Genomic DNA, 21,935 nt, shown 5'->3' with positions numbered 1-21,935 from the left:
ACAGAGAGCTTTCCTCTCTGCTGCTTTTCTGCTCTGCGGAATTAGAAACACGCTGTCTTGTTATTTTAGATTTGTAAAAGTATATACAGTCAGATTTAAGAGAATAATGTCAGCGTTTAGGGATTGCAATTCGCTATTAAACTAAATGTACATTGACTTCTTGTCATTTTGGCTTCTATATTTTAGTATAATAATTAAAAACCAGGAGGACAAATTTGCACTCATGGCGCCACGCCCTGACATAGTTGACATAGTATGCCCCTTCTCCTCATTGCAGCCAAAGCCTTCAAATCAATTCTTCACCTTCCCTCGTGCTCTATAAAAGCATGACTGCATACAAAGCAACAAGGCCCAATCTTCCCTCAGTTACCCTAGCAACAAGTTACGTAGAGGCTGTCTGGGCGAAGGAGCTGCCTCAGAGGAGCGCAGGCTGCCGGAGAACGGAGGAGAGGACTAACAGGGATATTTTAGCACAAACAATAAGTCTCAAACAGATTACACATTTCTGTTTTGCTTGAATAAATGGCCAATAGTAATACATAGATGTACCACATGCAGTAGAGCCATTGCTATGTTGTTGTTTTTTATAAATTATGTTTCTGTTACATAATTTTCAAAGCCACCGCATCGGCTAGCATAACGCCTCACACACTAGTGCTTTACTGTGGCTGCGTCTGCAGAGAGACAAAGAGCCCTTGGGTGTATGCGTGCATGGTCTCATCTCCTGTCAGCGGGGCTGCTGGGACGCTGCCAGACAAACAGTCTGCATGATCACAAAGGTTCACTCATGGCTTCCAAACACATTGTGTCTACACACACACACCATTCATCATCAACCTCCACAGGTTAGGAGCAACATTTGAGGGAATTAAACCGAAACTAGTTCAAATAGTGTCAGTTGTCGTCACATCTTTCCCCACTGCCGCACGAGCATCGAGACAACGTTGGGTGTGTCCAAGTCAAACTCCTGACTGGGTTTACGCCGAAATATGTGCGCATGAATGTGAAACCTGAACCTCCAAATCATGATTTTAGTCACCATGTTTATGTAACTTAAGGTAAGTCATATGAATATTGTTGTAAAACATGAATTTAAACCATTTTCTTTGTGCCAGACATAACAAAGAAATTCCCTCGTTGGTGTGGAAGCGTGATGTGGGGGGAATGATAATTTGGTGAATGTCTCCATCTGCTGCACACCCACTGGAACTGCTGCATTATGTAAGAGTGCGCTAACATGGCTATTACGAAAAGGAACAGAAAGGGAGCATGTCTTGCCTTGTGCTCCCTTCAAGTGCTCCTTAAACACTCTTACTTAATACTTCAGAAGAAAAAAAAGAAAAGTGCAACAAAAAAAAAATCCCTGCCATTCATCAGGGATGGTGGCTGTAATGACATGGAATAGAGCTATATTACAATAATAAGTAGAAAAGTGGATACTTTGTTATTTACTTTGACAAAAGCTTAATACATGACCTCCAGCTATTACCTATAGCCACAATAAGCTACATTGTGAGAATCACAAAAAAGCAATAAAATACCATCATTATAATAATTTTACATGCAGCCATCATTATCATCACTATTATAAAGAGCGAACAAAATGTTCTCCACCGATAATTTAGCCCTTAACATTATCCGACTCATGACGGAGAGTTTTTCTTCCTTTTTTCATATCAAAATGAATGCAGCAGAACCAGAGATATCTTTTTTATTATTCCACTCATTCTACTTCCTTTTCGCCTACATTACCCACAATGCAACGGGGCAGCCGGCAGGTAATCTTCTTTCCAACTCCACACCTCCAGATTGTTTTCATTGTCAAACTTGTGGTCTTCAGCCCCAACTGATGTTGACTCAAGTGACATCACTTAAAGCAATTTATCAGACTTCACACCGCTCCTTCTGGAGACACAAAAGGTTTTATACAACATATTCCCTCATATGCAGAAATACTCCCCAACACCTGTAAACAGACTTTGATGTGTATAATCGGCTGAGTGCTTGACATACAGAATTCTACAACAAAAAGAGTTTATAATGGCGAAAGCTGCTATAATGCATTTGTTGATTCGTAAGCTACTGGTCCATGTAGACAAAACGTCTGGTAGTAGCTATGTGCCTTGAGCTAACTGCTCATATTAGCATGTTAACATGCTTACTATGACCATCCTAACATGCTGATATTTAGCGGCTAATGTTTACCATGGTGATCTTAGTTTTTAGCATGATATTAGGTGATGGCAATGACATTAGTTTAGCAGGTATTTAGTGAACCAAAGCATTGGACACACTTTAAACTGCAGTGTACTAGATGCAAATCAGGGGATCAACAGTGTCAGTGAGCTTTATCCTTTGGGGAACATTAATACCTTTACAAATGTCCATGGCAATCCATTCAAATGCTGTTGAGCTAATTCAGTCTGGACCAAGGTGGCATACTGACCAACTGACCTCCACACCGAGCACTGATGCTAGTGTGGCTAAAAAAAACTGAAATGATGTTATCATTTACAAATCATCCTAATTGCATTCAATATATCGTATGTTTGCCAATATGTAAAGACCAAGCACCAGGACTGAGGGCCTTGTGTAGAAATGAAACTATCCAGCACACAGTTGTATATGTAAAGCTTGTGGTTTTAATATGGCAATTTTCACCACCAGATAGAATCAACACATGGGATTCAATCCAGCTCAGTAAAATATATGCACCACTTAGAGATCAGGACACTACAAAATACACCTCTGAGTCATTGACCCTCCCCCCCACCCCGCCCACCGCCCACCACAAAAAAAGTGTTGATCATACAGCTTGTGCAGACCATGAACACACGAAGTACAGCATCAAAAACAGAGGCTGGGCAGCAGAGCACCAGGCTTTCCTTGTTGCATTTGTGAAACACATCCACATAAAGACACAGCCACTGGCAAAACATCTTCAAATAGAGACAATTACAGAACAGCATTTCCTATATGAGTACAGTATGATAATCATACGAGCAGCATGTATGACACACACACACACGCACATGGGTTATACTACAATACAGTATATATACACAGTAGCAGTGAGTGGATAGCTGCTTCTCGCGTTCAGTCTTGCATCCTATTCACAGCTCTGTTTATGTGTTGATGAGTGTGAACAGACTTTTCTCCATGCAGAGAGGCAGAAGGCGAGCTTGCTGCCATTTTCGGTGCTCGGAACACGTTGTGGCGGTAGTGTAGTGTTGCGTGATGCCTGCTCTGGTGCCCAGTCGGCGGGCATATGCTGCCGTTGCAATAAGAAGCGCGTGCGAGGAGCCCAAGAAGCCCTGCCGAAGTTTACGCAAAACTGAAAACGCTTTTCCTGAAAAAAGTGTTGGGTCTGCAGATGCAAAGTCTACAGAATGTTACAAAAGTTGCTTTGTCTTTCATTTACAGTTCAAGCAGTAAAGACGAGTTATGATACCTCCTATTAAAACTGAGGAAATATCAGTAGCCCAAAATAGTAGATAACAGTACGTCACAGAGAAAGAACACAACACACGTTTGGGGTTGTGAGCTGCCACTAGGCACATTTTCAGAGGTTTGGAAAGTGAAGAGACTTTTAGAAGCAGCCTTGAGCAATAACCAAAAAGGAAATCTCTGACTTCTCTCGGTATTATAATGAAGCAGCGTGTTCATTGCTGGCAGTGGGACACTATTCTCTGAAGGAATGTCAAAAGATGTGGATGGTTCTTCAACCTTATCACCTCTCACCATATGGACGCCTTAAGAAATGGATCCAATCCCTGTTCGCTGTCACCAGGATCAAAACAGTCTGCAATGAGGGGTAAAAACTGTACATTTACAATGTAGATACACTGTGCAACAGCCTCCGGTTTGACAAACATACAGTAGACCAAACACATTTAGTGTAATAGCAGGAGACAACACAAAGAGTTTTAAATGTTCTTAAATCTACTGTTTACTTATGTGACATTTGATTTTGCTGGATTAAAACACTTCGAGCCACTACAGGCTGCTATCAAATTCCCTCCTACTATATTCAATGTTTAATAACACACATCACTACAAAACAAAAATCAACAGGAAATGGAACACATTACAGTTCCTGTTTTTCTTTAGATTTAAATAAATCATACAAAAATAGTGTACAGTGTACAATCTATCATGGTCCCTTTGATTCTCAGCGTAGTGTCCGCGGTGAGTATGTAACTCACCTAAACAAACACACACACACACACACACTCACTGGTTCAGAACTAAGTGACGTCTGACTCTTTTCAGATAGTGCTGCCGAGTGCCTGGATCCAGTCCCTGGGGAGTCGGTTCGTCAACTCTCCCTCCGTGGTTCAGCTGCTTCGCAAACAGACTGACTCTCCACAGATAATCACTCACTCTCCCACACGTCGCCCCCTCTAACTCGTTCCTCGTGCCGTCTCTCAGGTTATCTTTGCATGTCTCCGGGGAGGTAAATAAAACGAGCCCCTACGATCCCTCCTTCCCCTCTGAGCTCTCCGGCGGCGCTGGGGGCCCCTCCGCCGCGGGTGACTGGGCCCCTCCCGGACCATCTGCACACAAACCCCAAAAAAAAGACACAATAAGAAATATGTTGCAGTGACTCTCAAGGGCAAAACGAAAGACGTTGACTGTCCAAAGCTATTGTAGATCAATGACTTCATGATTATTACATCACTAGCAGCTGTTTTTGGCTTTTGAATCATTTTATGGCTCCTGGTGTGTGAAAGAAACTTTAAAGCAACATAGGATTTAGGATCATTTAAATGGAATATAATATGAATTTCTATGTTTTCATTAGTGTAACTTAGAATAGTTGTGTTTTCGATACCTTCGTCGTTTATATCTACATAGGGAGCGGATCCTCTTTACAGAGTTCGCCATGTTGCACCGCCATGTTTCTACAGTAGCCCAGAACGGACAAAAACAAGAGGGCCTTTCACGTTTTTGCATTACCCGAAGGCCACCGTAGTTCTTTGGCATACTAAGGTAGGGCAGAGCGGAGGCCACTAAATCCTCCACACTGCTTCTTTAAAACGTGTCTCTTACACACCTGGGACTAATTTGAAGCTATAGGGGTAAAATGAGCTCCAGCATCATGGGGAAACAATGCTTAGCTGAGCTAGTTAGTAGCTACTTACGAACACACAAAGCATTTAAATGTTTGAGAGTGCACAGAGATTGTAAGGATAGAAGCCAGAATTGTTCTTAATTAACTTTTGGAGCATGCAAGACAAATTGTGTCATTATATGTGATTTAACAGCATGCACATTTCCTTGCTATTCATGCAGTCAAAAATACTCAGCCCAACAGTGCTCTAAATTTGGCACGCCTGGTCGTGATGAATGACTTAGGAGGATTTCTTGGCATGGAATTGGCCAGTTATAGCCAATTCTCAAGTGGCAATCTGAGCCGAAAGATGTCCAGAATGCGTCTTACAGGAGTCTCAAAACCTAAGTCTTCAGTCACAAATCTTTGCCGTGTCTGGCAGCTATATGGACCACAGTATTTCCTGGGTGTTTCCCTTTTCTTTGTCTTAAAAAAATGATACATCTCAAACACCAAAACTTGGACTGTTCGACCAAAATTCACGTCAGGCAACTTTTCCCAGACTAATTTATTTAGAAATAATATGCATGATAACAGGACTTGAACTACAAAGTTGATTACGGTTTGAATCTGCCTAGTGCTCACTATTGTAATGAAAAAAGAGATCATTGTGCAATTTACCTGTGAGGTTCATTTCAGCCAGCTTCAGAGGCAGGTCGCCAGGGTTTACGCCTGCCGGTGAGCCCAGGATGTCAGGCAGGGCATTTCTCCTCCCCGAGCGGCCCGAGGAGGCAAAGTCCAACACTGGCTCTACTTCCGTCATCTCAGGACCCCTCTATGATAAAAAGAGGGACAGAGTACACCGTTACGTTTTTGCCTACACATGAAAACAGAAAGAAAGAGTACTATTTGTTTAGCTTAACATTTGTGCAGATACTCAAATAACTTGTGTTATTTCATTTATTTCACAATATATTCAGTATATCTTTCTGTGCTAACATGCGATGGAAACTCATTATTTCAATGTAAATTAAAGTTATCTGTAATTTGCCTGTATGTTAGCCCTTCTCTGCCTCTGATTGGCTAGCACTCATTGCCTTCGTCGGTTGGGTTGGTTAGGTTTAGATTAGGGTTAAGAATATCGAGGAAAGCAAATCAGAGGCAGAGTAGGGCGGGTCATGCCTTTGCCATCCTATAGGAAGAAAAACATATTTTATGCTGAACGTGACTAACAGCAAAAAGAAACTTCACTGTTGTACAGTCGAAGGAGGTACTTTTGAAGTCTCACGCAGTGACACATTCGGCTCAGTCAGATAGCAAGCTGCAGGTATGTTGCGTAACAAGGAAGAGTTATAAAAGCCTTTTGATTACAGCACTGTGAGAGGTCAAGGGCTGTTTACAGAGCGGGTGCAAAGATGCTGAGTAGAACAGAGGACAAAGGGGATATCTTTCCTTTTTTTTTTAAACCGTGAACATGTGACTGCTCCTGAATTAAATACGCGCTCATAAATGTTGCATAAATGTCTTTGACTCATCACCATCAATATGTTTTTTTGGGGCTTTCTTCCTGTTGCCGTGCAAGGAAAAACCCACGTGTAGTCAAGTAACTAACATGCGATGGTATAACATCAAGTTAGCTAATACAACATCATCGGATGGCTTGCTTAAATAACATATAATTATCCTTCCAAACCTGTGTTTACCCCTGATCATTTGAATTACATTTCAATGGCACAACTGATCAGTTAAACTTTGAGTTGTACAGAGCAGTGGCAGTGGCCATTTATCTGAGAAAACAACATGTACCTTATCTGCTTAGTGATTTGAGCGTCAAGAGAAAATATTTATCACTGAAGCGGAGGATGTGTCTGTCTGGTCTCATGGCAACCAGCAGCTGGGGAGTCAGCTCTTGGCTACACTGGTGACAGGCAGAATTACATCCCTTGTCATAGACACACACACACACACGCACATAAATACAGCGAGCCACTGTTGCTATGGCAACACTACAGAAAAAGCACCGCTGGCAGGTAAACACATGACTCAAATCCATTCTCTCACTATCTCACTTTCTCTCCTCCCAGTGTCCCTCTTGTGTTGTGTTGCCTCGCTTTAAATAACCATACCATTCTGTGGGGCAAAATCCCATTTCCCATCCCTCTCCCTCAACAAAGGAATGACATGCGAGTTAATGCGCACTTGCAGCTATAAACTCACACACACACACACACAATCTAGATCTCCAGAAAAAGGGCCACAGGTTGGCCATCTGTTAGCCTTCAAGCGCAATTGTAGCACAGCCATTGAGCTCATAGAAGCCCACCGTAGTGGATTGTGGCCTATATTTTCTAAATGAGTAGTTAAACATATTTCCTCACATAATCCCATGTTGACCACTAAAGCCTGTGCCTCTGCACATAGAGGGAGGAACGGGGATGGGAATGTAAACACAGTGAAATTGTAGCCTTTGCATGGCTTTGCTTGATTAAAATCTTAACGTAGGGAAGCCAGAACATTGTTCCAGTTTCCCTTCTCTGGCCCCACGTGTCAAAGCTGCTCTTTGTCCTGGAGCGGAGGCCACAGTTAAACTGAAAGTCCGACAATAGGAGTCTAATCAGCGCCAAGCAGCAGGAGGGACACTTGGCACTGCTCGTCTCTCCTTGTTGCTTCAGTCTATCTGACAGGCTTCTCAAGATGAACATCACTGAAAAACTGGGATTTATCTGTTAATCTGGATAGTTAAAACTAGCCGCTGGCTGATATTGACTGGCTGAAGTGTCAGGTCTATATTGACCTTACCCGATACAGGCCACAATCACTCACGTCTGATACGGCAGCTGATGTAGTAGAATGTTCCTCCGCAGTTTCAGGCGTGTTAGTCCGGACAACATGGAGTGGAAGATGCCTCAGTCCACCTTAAGAAGCTGTTTCGCCAGATAAAAAAATACCGTTGGCTTTGTTTTAGCATCCAATGATGATTTAAATGTAGCTTAGAAGTTTTGTATTTCTACGGGTTAACATGAACAAATGAACACGGGTAAAAAGCAGTGGCTTTCAGTAGCCGAACAATCAGTGTCAATAATAGCCTCCACCAGTCCTAATTAGAACATCTGTTTGGTAACTTTCATTAAGCCGCCGGATTAAACATCGAACAGGCAGTGACCCATCATCTGAACAGGTTTATTTTAGCTGATAATCCAACAGCAGTTTAGATAGGATTAGCTTGTCAAGAAAATTGACCTAGATACTAAGATACCCGCTCCGCCTCAGTCAGACACGGGGAAAAGCCGCAGGTATGTTACGCAACAAGGTAGAGCTAAGAAAGCCTTTTGTTTGAAGAACTGTCAGAGGTCAAAGGTTGTTTACAGAGCGGGTGCAAACATACCGAGTACAACAAGGGGACAAAGGGCTATCTATGCGACAGCTCTTCTATTCAATAATAACTGATTTATGCTGCAAATTGCTATCTGGGCTATTTCTAAACACAGTGACGTCTAGAATTTAGCAACAAATGATACAGTATGTACTTGAAACATCCTCTATATTGCAGGGACGCTGTGTGTAAATAATCATGCAGCTAAATAACGTTCAATGTTGAAGGGTAGTTTTGAACACAACAGCACATGGCATCGTTTCCGATCCAACCTCACAGTGCTGAGATCGGCTCTATTCAGAAGAGGCCTTGCTAGCTCTTTGAGTGAGTGAGTGAATGAGAGAGAGAGAGTGCTAGTTTGAATGGAAATACGAGTCCAAGGACCTCGAGAAAGAAAGCTCGTCTCAACATACATTTTCTCACTCAGAGAATGGAAGCTTTCAGCACCACGGACAGCGCTAAAACCAGAAAGAGATGCTGAGACCTCGATAACCTGCCTCTTCTGTTTGTGTGTAGAAAATGTTAAAACCAATCTCTATTCAAGAACCAAGTAAAGCAAGTAAATATCCCCTTGGTGTCGATAAATGCCATGTCTGGAGCCCTTTCAGAAACAGTCAGGATCCACACTTCAATTCAGTATACAACTAATGCACCAAGAAGCTCTTAACACACATTTCCACCAGACTTTTGCCACCAAAACACAGTATGTGGAGGAGCAGCAATGCACTTACATCACTAGTAGTTCTCGACTGTTTCTGAAAGACCAAAGTGAGAGCAATGTGTAAAATGTCAAATAACAATAATGTGACCAGGGTGTTCGGAGTTCAGCAACACTGACGTCGATACAATACGAAAGTTTTAGCTCCAATATCTTGGTTTATTGTTTAGCAAAAACAGTTCTCAAATGTTCGTTGTTGTCTGAACAGAAGCAGTTGTACAGTAACTTTGCCTGAATGCAGACTAAAATGTGCAGTTATAAATGAAATTAGAAACTTTTTGATCAAAGATGACCAGCCAATGTCAGCTTTTGATATTGTTCTGTACCAGAAAGGTATAGGAGGTTCGACACCTAGCTTCTGTAGTAATTAATTGTAACATATTATAAATTACTCATGATTTATATTGAATTGTTTTTATCTTTTCATATTTGGTTAAACCTGCATGAATTGATTAATTGAACAAGCTGTACACACAACAGACATATTCTCAGCTGATAGCTAACATGTTAGCGAACACTGTGATGTTAACACATTCAGCAAACACAGAGCAACATTAACTCTTGTATTTATTTGGAGCAATGTTTCTGTCCACCTGATGAATACAAGTCCAATATATAATATCTTCTTTTAACTCTGTTTTGACGCTCGACTATGTTTAGCTGGTCGCTAACTTGGTTAGCTGGTGCTGGGTTAGCTTATTCCTCTTCGAAGAGCTGCGTGCTGCGGCTGAAAATGACACAGAGGCAAATGCTGAGAGCAAATGAAAAATGTAAAGTAGTTTTAGATGTAAAACAAAACAATAAGCTGACAGAATACTCTGTAAATTAATACTTATAAGCTTTCATAATACACATGTACAGTCATTGTATCTGTTATTAACATGAAAATATTGATTAGAACAGCTTCAACATTTTTGTTATTAGGTGCAGCAGTCGGTTTTGCTAAATACTGGTCAGCTTTCTGGTTATGGGGTTGACAAATATATCACTATCATAATTCAGTTGCATAAGAGAAGCTCTTAAGGATCCACCTTCTGTGTGAATAAATGCATGAACCAAGTTGTTTGGAAATGTCATGTCCATTACAGTCAGTGGTTATGTCAGAATAAATGTGACATGTTCTCTGCATTCTCATCTCCTTGAGTGATTGCAGACACTTGGAGCTGGGTTGTTCAGCAATAAACCAGGACTCATTGCTGAGAAAACCACTCTCTAAATGGGTCAGGAAAACTCCAATCTTATCCTCAAACGATACATTTTTTTATAAAGCAGAGCACTGCAATAACTTAAAAATGAAGGTGAACGGCACAATGTGAGGCATTCCTTATTTTTGCTGGATTGAAAATGCGTTAGATCGTGACTGAAACATATTGAATCCAACCATAAGTCCTGTGAGTGTTTTACACCTCACAGGACTTATGGTCACTGACCTGAACGTACCATAGCGTAAACAAACGATCCAAAAACAAATTGTGTGACCAAGATGAGTGGGACGTTTTACAGAGTAAAAAGTGTCATGTCAGAGCTCTCTGATGCACAATCAGTGGTGGTGCAGGAGTGAGTCCTAAAACCCGGAAATGTGTTAATGTGTTAGCATTTTTGCACTTCCAGTTGCCTCCTCTCAAAGTCAAAGGTTTTTTTTTGATCGGGTCTTTGGTTAACACAAGCTTGAACATGTTAAAGGTTTCGTCTACGACATTAAAATACGTCAGTAAATACGAGGCGGCAACCTTCGGTTCTGCCGTAAACGCAGTCTCTACGTCAATCCTCCGCATTCCAAATATGGTAACCGGTTGCAAAAAAGTCAAGATGGCGATGGCCAAATCACCAATTTTCAGGCTTCAAAACGGCAGTCCACAAACCAATGGGCGACGTCACGATGACTACGTTACCCTCTTATACACCGTCTTTGTTAAATACCCCTTCACAGCATCATTGTGTATTCACGTGTCATTATCTTGCTGAACAAGATGTGTAAGTATCATGAACCTTTCTGCAATTATCCAAAATCAAGTGAAAAGATCCACTGGTATTGGTCTTTTAAAAAGCCACATCAGTCAAAGCGTTCTTCCCTCCAAACAAGAGACAATGATATATATCACTTCTTGCAGCCAAGCAGCCTGGCCCTGCCTGCTGCCTGAGGCTGACCTCTATTCTGCTTCTCATCAGTCTAACACTCGCCGTGTGACAGTCACTGCACACACTGCAGCTTCACTGTAGTCTCTGCATTACAGATCACCGCATATCGCAAATGAACTTGCAATTACATTACATTAAAAACACGATTGGATTTTCATTTGGTGAGATGTTTAATTACATATTGTCACTGTGGATGTTTTTCAGAGACAAAAGCAATAGTGCTCATTTTTCCTCTCTATTTTGCAGTCTTGTTCTAATGCTTCATCTAATGATCAGGAAGTAGGAGCAGTAAGAGAGTGCTTGCAATGATCCAGAACTGGTTTCCCTCTCCAGACGACCTCACCACAGCAAATCCAGCCCCTACACGTCCATCAGGCGTGTGTTGTCTTTGTGTTGCCACTGTATCTCCCCTCTCCCTGTGGTCATGACATTCGTCAGTTAGTAAGACTCTGGGGCTTTAGGTCAGAAAACGGCATGCCCGCCCGACGAGGAACTGCAGAAGAAATAATGTTTACACAGCCGGCGCAGACACGAGACGTTTTAGATGAATAAATAATGCCTGGGATTAAGTCCCTCGCTATTTTTAGTCCGGCATACCCTGTGATTATTCCCTGTCCTTCTCCCCACTTTTTTCACTGTTATCCTAAAGCTTTACATGCTCTAGCTGCCATGGAAACTGCACCACTATAAAGCCAGCTATTAAGTGGAGGAGGGGAGCCAAGAAAGAAACAGACTCTCTTTGCACTGTGATGTTTTGTTTTTTTCCAACTCATCTTTTGTTTACGATAAAGTCAGATTTGACGTTAACTGAGTTTAGGGGAAACTGTGGTTGTGGCTGAAGGTATAAGCAATGAGAATAATGCAGCAACACAACAAGAACTGTATGTAGGAATGTGTAATTATTCAGCATAAATAGATTAAATAGAGAAAGAGATGCAGCATTTATGTTGCAAATATATAGATGTATGCAGTGCAAAACTATCAAGTTACATGCAAAATATAGCAACTGACAAAATATGTGAAAGCTGTAGGCTGTGCTCAACACCTTCGCATTGACAGGTTCACAGAAAGTCATACATATGTACAAAAGCTGGAAGGTGAAGCGCGGCTCTGATATCAGTGGTTGATTTTCAAAAAAGATTTTTCTTTTACCCTGAGCAGCAGCAGCTTTAGAGAGAGAGAGAGCGAGAGAGCGAAAGAGCGAGAGAGAAGCGTGCTGAGACTGATCTAATGAGACAGCGTGATCACAGCCTCCCTTAACATCTCGCAAACATCCTGGGCAGATCCTTCCGTCTTTTCTGTTGATCGGTGCAGCCCTTTTTCTCTCTATGGCTGCCTGCTTTCATGTTTCAGAAGCCAGGAATCACAGACAAAAATGCATCAGCGCAGGCTTTTACTTAGATAAATGGCTCAGAGGGGGGAATCTCTTGAAAGAGAAATCGCCAAAGTCTTGTGCTACAGGTCTGTGCATTTATTGAAAATGTCTCCAAATGAAAGTTTTTTTTTTCTCAGTCAATATCACCTATTTCTCCAAGAAACCAATGGATGGATATTTTCTTATACTTATTATTACCATTGTTATTACTTGAAGTGTCCTGTGGTAGTATAACGCATCTTTCAGAGTCTTCTGTACAAATATTAAATACATTCTGGGGGAATAACTCAATTGATCATTTGCTAAACACAAAGGCAAAAAAAACAAGAGCAAAATTGTAAGGAATGCGTTTGGTCCTCGGCAAGTTTCAAACGTTAACATGTCAGCGTAACTCTACAGTGGTGACCTTGTGTTGTCAAAGCAAATGAGCACAGGGTGTCACAGGTTTCTTGTTTAAATGAGCTTGAAACATTAAAACGTCTGCTGGAATCACAGTTTTCAGCCGACTCGTGGAGTTAGCACCTAAGCTAATAGACGATGGTCGAGGGGCCAGAAATGATTTAATAAGTTACTTTTAAAAGTACAATTATCATCACTCAGCGTCAGTCAGTCAGTCTGGTTTTGAAGTTCAATTACGAAGCCAGTTTTCAGCAGTTTCAGGAAACCACCCACAACACTAAAAAGAAGTTACAAGCAGTCATTGACACCATTCAGCGACATTGTTTACTGGTACACGGGTCCAAACAGGACCTCCCGTTGCCGTCCTTCAAAAAGCGCCTAAAAGCAATCTGCCCTCTTTGTAATCAACTGTGTTTAATGTGCAATAACAACAAGCTATTACACTGAAATGAGGCCGAGAAAGTGCCCTCCACGTTGCCAAATATGAGACAGATTGAGCGGGTTTCATAAGGGTCAATCACAACAACAGAGCACCCAGCTATTTACAGCAATTAGCACACTTGACAGAGAGCTGTAAAGAATGGCTGGCAGGCGGCGCCTCAGGGACGATCAGAAGAACAGAACATGTCGAGCGAGAACTGTTTTGGGGGACGTACGACTTTTACCTCTAATGTTCTGATTCAACCGATCATCAACTGAACTGAGCATACAAATGGCCCTTCAATTTGCTCCATTGGAAAGGTCAAAACATGAGAAAAATCACATTGTGAATGTGCTATTTTTGGCCTGGTGATGGCTGCACACGTGACACCGGCGTTGCCTTTGATGTCGCGATACTCCGAGTGAAAGACCGAGTGAAGGTGAGCACAGATCGGTGGCCTTTGACTTCAAACCTCATCTGTTTGGTTAATCGCAGAGCTTTGGCGTAGAATCTGCAAAAACAACCCCGATGATGTCAGCATGGCTGTTTAACACAATGACAGTATTTAGCTGCATTATCGGAAGTGTAGGATCAGGCATTACTGGCACTTGACCCATACTGGGAACTAAAAGTCAGGAAGTTTGACCATTATTTTTTTATCGTTCTCTTGAGAGTTCCCAAACTTTGTGGGAGTGCAACACTAAATCACAGGAGCACTCTTTCAATACCTAATGCCGACTATCAATCATTTAGACTGTGACTTTCATTTTGGAATGGATGATGTATTAGTCAGATGAAACACAGTCATAAAACACAGTTATAAAACTCTTGCAAAAACTTTACTTATTAGATTAGACATTACTTTCATAAGATAAAAGACCATAGTCCGAGCTAAGAAGCTAAAGTTCTGAAATGTTAACCGTTCAGAACACAAGCAGCCTTACAAGAATTCTGCCTAAAAAAAAAAAGACTTAAAATTGGAAACATTTCACTGGTTTAAATCAGGAAAGATGCAATTAAAGAATTCCAAATCTGACCATACATTCAATGCCAAGTATTGGGATTGGATAACCGTCCCTCGGACTGAAAAAGGCCCATCATGAGCTCACGGTGACATCTTCAAAGTGCAAACTCTGTCTGACCAACACTCCAAAACAAGGGAATATATATTTCTCATCATGATAGTCCCATAAACTGCTTTCTACAATTTAATGACTGTTTGAAAATCATGACCCATCCTGGATTAAAAATAGAGAAAATTAGAAATATTCACATTTGAGAAGCTGTAGGTACAGATTCTGAAATAATCTTTCATCGAAGTTTTGAAAAAATAGTCTTCTCTCTATCAGCTAATCGTTTAAGAACACAGTCCATCCATAACAAATAGTATCAGGTGTCATGGTCCATACATCTATTGCATCCTGGTAGCTGCACCAAGGCCAGGATAATAAGTCTACACATGTCCGATATGTGCGACACCGGGAGGACAGTGTGTTCTGCCGTCACATCAATATTTCAGCACAAAGCCTGTTGTTTGGAAGAGTGTAACCGAGGCTGTTCTCGACCCCGGGCGCTCTCTGAACTAGACCATCGTGGCATCGTGCGGCCCGGGTGGCTGCGGCTGCACGTGCTGCTCCTGCGCGCTGGCTGCCACCCACGGGCCTCTAGCACTCTCTGACAACAACCCTGGCAAGTGAGAAACGCTCACACACACACACACACACACACACACACAAACACACACACAATAAAATGCTATAAAGGCAGCACAAACACTGCCACCCTGTATCAGCACAAGTGTCAAGCTCTTGTGTGTTGTGTTTGAAGCTGCACTATAGAGATAGGGACAAAAGAGGAGCTGCAACCGAAGAGGATTTAGTCTCCAATGGTTGAAAACCTTGGATTTACTCTCATCTTTCCATCCTGCCATCTCCCAACATATATACAGGTCCATACATAACAGAGAAGGACTAACATCAATTTACCTAACACTTCCTATACAGCTCCTCCCAGACCAGGCCGGTCAAACAGGCCCACCAGCTTCTTCCGTCGGTATCTAAATTCATCATACCTGTGGCTGCAACTAACTTGTATAAAAGAAGAGTTGCGGTCCAGAAAAGCAAAACAATGACCTAAAAGAGACTGAAAAGCTCCCCATGGTGGACAAGAGAAGCTAAAACTGAGTGATAAAATAAGTTCTGGCGTAGTATATTAGCACAAGTGTTGAAGCCATCAATGCTCTTCTCAGACTCCAGACAAAGTCAATCTGACTTGATAAATTTTCATTCCTGGCTGATGAAAAAGGAAATGTTAATATTTCCCCTCTTGCTGCTATTTGAAGATGCAAACGTGTGCAAAGCTTCCAGGTGCAGCTGTGGAAAGGCATCTCCAGTGAGAACCCCGGTTGATGGTGCCCATTGAAACTCATTTCAAAACAGCAATTGCGCCTCTTACCCTCTCAGCCTCTCCATTTGCTGATCGACGATATGAGCTCTTCAGATGGTTGATGTCTGAAAAAACGTTTTTTTTTTTAGATGCCGTGCCTCTTTCTAGGGCAGACGGAATTCCACGCGGTAATTACGAGGGAGGGGGAAACAAAGCCGCCGATTCTATTGTGTGGTCTGATATGCTGAAAAGGTCACTGATCTGTGGAATGAATGGATGCCTCGGGAATTACAATAACCCCTTTGTCTCCACAGAGGAACCATTCCATCTCACCTACTGTTCCTTTCCCATCTAATCAGTATGGAGAGGCTGGCAGCAGGAGAGATGACATTGACGAACCACAGTACTTTCCCATAGAGCCGGGCAGAGGCATGCTGGGGGAAGTCTATTGAGTTAAACCCACCAACCCTTGCCTCTCGCCAGGCCGGGCTGCTGGGAAAATGGGCACGGAGAGGTTGAGGTCAGAACAGTCTAACACATCCTCCGTCCTCTACATCTACAGCAAAACATAGCCACATGTGATATGTCCTCCAGACCCAGGTGGGGAGAGAATTGACTGACGTGTTTTCATGGCAGACAGATAAAAGCAGCCTCGGCCAAATGGCAGCCATGCCAGTGGTCACAGTAAAGGGCAGTGGGCTGTGCAGAAGCACCGGCTCGGACTAAACTCTTATAGGTCACTGGTCAATACATAGTAATAATGAATGACTGGAATGTAGCCCGGCAAATCACTGTTTCCATCATCAGAGTGGCCAGGCCCACAATCAATGGGAATTCAATTTGCCGCCGGGTGGTGGAATTATAAGTGACAGGCTACACTTGGCTGTCGTTTATCTCGCAAAGAGACACGTTTCAAACGTGAAGAGCACTTTTCTTGCCTTCAATAGCAATTTTATGGCAGACAGCAGATGTAAAAGCAAAAAATATATCCTCTTCCACTTTTCAGCTCAAACAACAAGTCTGCAGCAGGAATGAGGAGGGCTGGGTATCATTGGAAATTGTTTAATGCTACTGTTGCCACTACACCCGAGTTTTGGGGCTGATACCGAAATACCACAGATCACTTTCTAAACATGGTTTTCCGTTTTTACATTGAACAAACTTCTACATGTTGTCTTAACACAAGCAGCCGTAGAAGAACTCCACTGAAACAAAATACAGTCATAAAGTTGCAACGTTTTGGCCTGATAATCTGAATAAATTGCTATTTATACAGTGTGTATTTTCTATGTCAGTCGTTTTATGTTTTGGAGGGGTTGTTATTTGACGTATTCCAATTGTCCTACAGCGAAGGTGCAGGAACAGTTGCTGGGAGCAGAAATATGAGAGAGGTTGTTTCTGTTAATTAACTGTAAAGCAGCCTCAATCTCATCCAGACATTATTGGGGCTATCTATTTTTCTGGCTCTGTTACTCTGTAAAATTGAATTCATTACGATGTATCAGTACAGTGTGCAGGTCTTTTGTCTGACTTTAGCCTTCATCAGCCTTCGACAGCTTCAGTCCAGAAATATCTGTATAAATACAATCTGGTCCGCCACAGTTTATGCGTCCGTCTTGGCTCTTTAGTGAAGGAAAGTTTCAGACAGGGGATGAAGATAAGCTGCTCGGTCGTGCCGATGCTCCTGGAGATTAGCAGATTTTATAGGTAAGGCAGTTACCCGTTTACTGATTGCAGTGGCAGCCTTTGTTCCTCGTAAAAGATAAAAGGAAAGGCTGACTGAGGCTGTTCGGGAGGTCAGTGATAAAGGCTGGCACCTCTGGGACTCCAGGATCAGAATGGGTGGGCGGTCGAGCGCCCGCTATGATGTCATCATCTGTCTGCCGACAGTCTGCCGCTTTGTGTGCTAACTCGCGGTGACACGAGGCCCGGTTTCCAAGCGAGAGCAGGATGCGGAAGGAGAACAGATGATGGGAAGTCGGGTGATTCGCCCAGCGGTGACAGAACAGAGCAGGCTGCCAGCTACCTTCACTTCCCATGACAAAATATTAACTGAGGGAGTTTAAATATGACGAGGAATGAGCGTACTAACCTGCACCATCAACACACTTACACGGGCACGTTTGAAAGATCTTTAGCCTCTATATTATGGCAATATATCATAGGCATTAATCAGCTTCACGCAGACTTCTTCCCTATCGCCAGAATCTCTGCTCCACCCGGTCGGCACGCTCCACAGCTCCTTCCAATGTTGGCTGACAGAAAGGCTGATCTTTAGCCTAATCATTTTAAATACCATCAAATAATACTGTAAAGCTTGGGAACCAATAGCTTTATGCAAATTTCTCCTTGTTGCATTTAGTGTGGCTTGAAATATGCCCAATGTGTGTAGCTGAAGTTATACTTCCCTGGATTCCCCGGATTCTACTCCCGGGACACAAAATGTAAACATTTTGGGATAAATATGAATCCCTAGTGGAGACCAAAACAGGACTAAAAGTGAATATTGGACTACTGTTCTTCAGGTGACACAACTACAACTGAACGCTACCGTTGCTCTGTGTGTCATGGTTGTGTAAATAAGCACATTTGCCAAAATAAATGTATGAGGTGATAATATGTCGCAGCTGTGTTTGACAGCTCATACGCTGCCCCCATGTTACCATTTAATGCAGTTTTAAAACATTCTCCTCACATTAAATGTTGGTACTGTATTAACGCATTTATGTTTTAACATTATTGCTGGTAGGTATTTCCTTGGGGGGAAAAAAACAATCACAGGAAGTGATGTGTTTTATGATCCCAGTTTGTTTTAATAAACAGTCTAACTCTGAGGTAAGCAGGAGCAGTGAGAGCCAGTCTGGCTGAAAAAAAAAAAATTCCAGCCAGACACTGAACCAAGACCAAAAAAATGAGACTAGCTTTAAAAAATTAAAATAAAATGACCTCATGGATATGCAGGTAATTAACACAGGGTGAAAAGATAAATGAAAGGAGGTGCCATGGAGCTTAAGTGACTGGTATACGCCTGCAGATCCAAGACTTCATCTCCCTTCCTTGACACTGTGTGTCACATTGATGATTCACTAAAGAGCACGTTCAAGAACACCAGCATTATAATCGCTACACAAAAGACAGAGGCCCTGTAGTCCAGATTTAAATTCAAACATGTTCTGCTCCACATTCACCAAAGCATGAAGACTGAGGCTTGTTCACGGGCCTTCACACACACACACACGTGGAAGGGCGACTCGTCTGAATGGTAGAAGTTCTCTTAAGGATAAGGACATTAAGGGCTCACACACACACAAACACACACACACACACACACACACACACACACACACACACATGGGGACAGTTTCCTTGAGAGCACATAGAGGAGTTTGCCAATAATGACATTACATCATATCTATTTATATATATCTATATATATATAGATATATATATAGATATATAACAGAACATTGCAGATTTGAGTTTTTTTGGTCTAATTGCTAAACATTTATTTAGGAATGCATAGTGGTCACATACTGTCAACTGGACCTTAAAAACTAATAGTCACTGACCCAACTTTTTAACTCCTTTAAGTCATATTAGTCGATTTTAACATATTCTTCTTGGTGATTTTTAACATTTACATTTCTGAAATGTTAAGTGTCACACTGGTGAATTCGTACCGCATTGTTTACTATGACCATCATCTGACGGTCACGGTTCACGCACTTAAGCAGATAATCCATCTGCCATACTGCTCTTTGTTTGGAGCAGCTCCGTTTAAACAGCTGATACGCACGATGCTGCGAGTCCATATGGAGGTGACAGGTGAGCTGCTGGAGTTGACTGGAGCCTTTACTGTCGACCTGTTTTTTGTTTTTTTAACATTTGCTATAGAGTGGTGGTAAATTGTAACATCAGACTCGGAATCAACAGGTGATTGGTGTTGCTATATAAATTGCCCACATGAGGATGTTTCGGCTCGTGTTGTTTGTTTTTGTCAGTGTCAGAGCAAATAATGTCTCCAGACTCAGTGATTCCTCCCTATTAAACATCTACTGTAACCAGCAGCTTCAGCCTGTTCTGGAGGTTCATCCATATGTTAGCGTGCGGCAGCAGAAACCCAGTCTGATGAGCTACCTGTGGAGCGGAACAGGTGACTGTGGCGTGTAGCTATACGTGCGCAGCGACGGACACTCACCAGCTGATTTCAGTGCGCTTCGCCGAGGAACAAAACCACGGAGACCGAAGTTGGAGCTAGCCGCCGGCCACCCTCTCCTGCAGGGACGAAGAAGAGTACGCGCGGAGTGTCCGGTGCGACACGTCACACTGCTTCATTACGGCTGACACCGCTGGACCCGCGGCATAGTGGACTACACCGCGCTGACACCGCACCGACAGCCGAGCACCGTGCGCTCACTCCAAGCAGCAACAGGGAGGAGCGTCAAGGTGCGCGCACGTAGGCCACGGGATACAGGAAGAGGAACGGATTTGGCCTTCAAAGTAAAAGCATGACGGTTGAGAGCAGAGGGAGTAAAACTACTTTAATTCTGTCTTTAAGTGAAACACTGCAGGAAAAAAAACAATGGTACCAGGGAATTATGATTTAAAGAAGAGTCTAATAAAGGTTATCTGTGATGGCTATATTGCACAAACCTAGACATTATATATTGATTTAAATTAACTTGGTAATGCTTAGTATTGTAGCATCTATTGGATCATTTTCTATAGGCCTAAAAGGTGAGATCATTTCATTGGTGGCTTTTTCGTCTGACCCGAAGGTCTCTCTGTGTTGTGTTAATAACAATGCAATCAACGCAAAACAGGACATTAAGTCTGCTTTTTCAAGTGTAAATATCATTCACCATAATACAGTAGAATGTTTTAAAATCACCAATTTTACCAGTTTTTGGGGTTGACTAGTTAACTTACTCAAAGATGGGAGATGGAAAATAATGTATTCACTTGCTATGTGTTATTAATATTATTAACTTGACTATCATTTATAGTAGTCTGTATAAGTTATAGTAGTAGTAGTAGTAGTTGTGGTGCATGGACTATTTTTGTATCTATTTATATAGGCTACATTCTCAAAAATTTTGTTTTATTTTGAAGTCACAGTAGTGCAGTTTCCCGTGTGACTCTCTGTCTTGTCCAGGTTTTGTCTTGCCGCTGCTGCTCTAAGGTTTGTACCATTGTCTCTTCTTTAGTAAGGGGTGCATCGTATCTAAACATTCAAATATTAAGAAATGGAATCGTCTTTTGTCTTTTTGATATAATCCAATCACTCAGTAATTTGTCCTCAGTCCTAAATTACAGGCCTATGGATAGTTCATTGCATCTCTCCTTGTCTCATTCTTATGACAGGGATAATGTAACTAAGGCACTTTTATACTTCCACCTTGAATAAAAACTGAAAAGCAGTGGTCCAGTTGAAGCAATGTCAACTGTGTTTTTCGCCAAAGGCTGTAATGGTTTCAGTCAGCTGGTTTTTTTTTTTATTACATCCTCAATATTTTGTTTATCTCACATGAGGAGAACAATTCAGGGTATATCATTAACCCGATGCACCTGTAAAACAGTCAAAATGGACTCCCTACCATCTAAGAGAACACATAGTACTCAGCCTCATATTCATCAGGTCCTTAATATGAAAATATCAATGACAAAGAAGAGGTGACTTCAATCAGCCCCTTGGGGAATGTTGTTGTAATGAAGCTGTTATCACATTAACATCAAATTCATTAGACTGCTCATTAAGAAGTGCATTCATGTGAACCATGATTCATTTTAATATATATATATATATATTAAAATGCTGTCACTCTTCAGACTGGAACAAAAAGAAGGCGTGGAGAAGCTTTATCTCTGCAGTTATAGGTGAACACCTTCACTGTATCTCTGAAGGTGACACAGCAGCAGATGGAGGGTCGCCTCCTGTTGTTTTAAACCCACTGTCTGACTTTTATTGTCACTGTTGTTTACCAACTGTTTGCTTCTACTGGTGAAACTAAATCAGTAGCATTCTTATTTGCTCCTATATGTCAATATAATTACAGTGACTTTGCAATGGCC

General features: G+C 42.0%; 1 protein-coding gene across 2 annotated transcripts; it reads right to left on the bottom strand.

Annotated features, from left to right (window-relative positions):
* Positions 1–2,805: 2,805 nt before the first annotated feature.
* Positions 2,806–20,287, bottom strand: pkib (protein kinase (cAMP-dependent, catalytic) inhibitor beta). Of its 2 annotated transcripts, XM_079176422.1 has the most exons (4): positions 20,062–20,287; positions 7,877–7,977; positions 5,735–5,888; positions 2,806–4,556 (listed from the first exon to the last, which is right to left on the bottom strand). In XM_079176422.1, the coding sequence occupies exons 3-4, from the start codon at positions 5,874–5,876 to the stop codon at positions 4,474–4,476; spliced, it is 225 nt and encodes a 74-aa protein (XP_079032548.1). In that variant the 5' UTR covers positions 5,877–5,888; positions 7,877–7,977; positions 20,062–20,287; the 3' UTR covers positions 2,806–4,473. The 2 variants fall into 2 exon arrangements, with proteins under 2 accessions (XP_079032548.1, XP_079032547.1); XM_079176421.1 differs by lacking the exon at positions 7,877–7,977.
* Between the last annotated feature and the right edge of the window lie 1,648 nt (positions 20,288–21,935).

This window comes from Pholis gunnellus (assembly GCF_910591455.1).
Source record: "Pholis gunnellus genome assembly, chromosome: 16".
NCBI lineage: Eukaryota > Metazoa > Chordata > Actinopteri > Perciformes > Pholidae > Pholis > Pholis gunnellus.
This window is presented reverse-complemented; position numbering and strand designations above follow the sequence as displayed.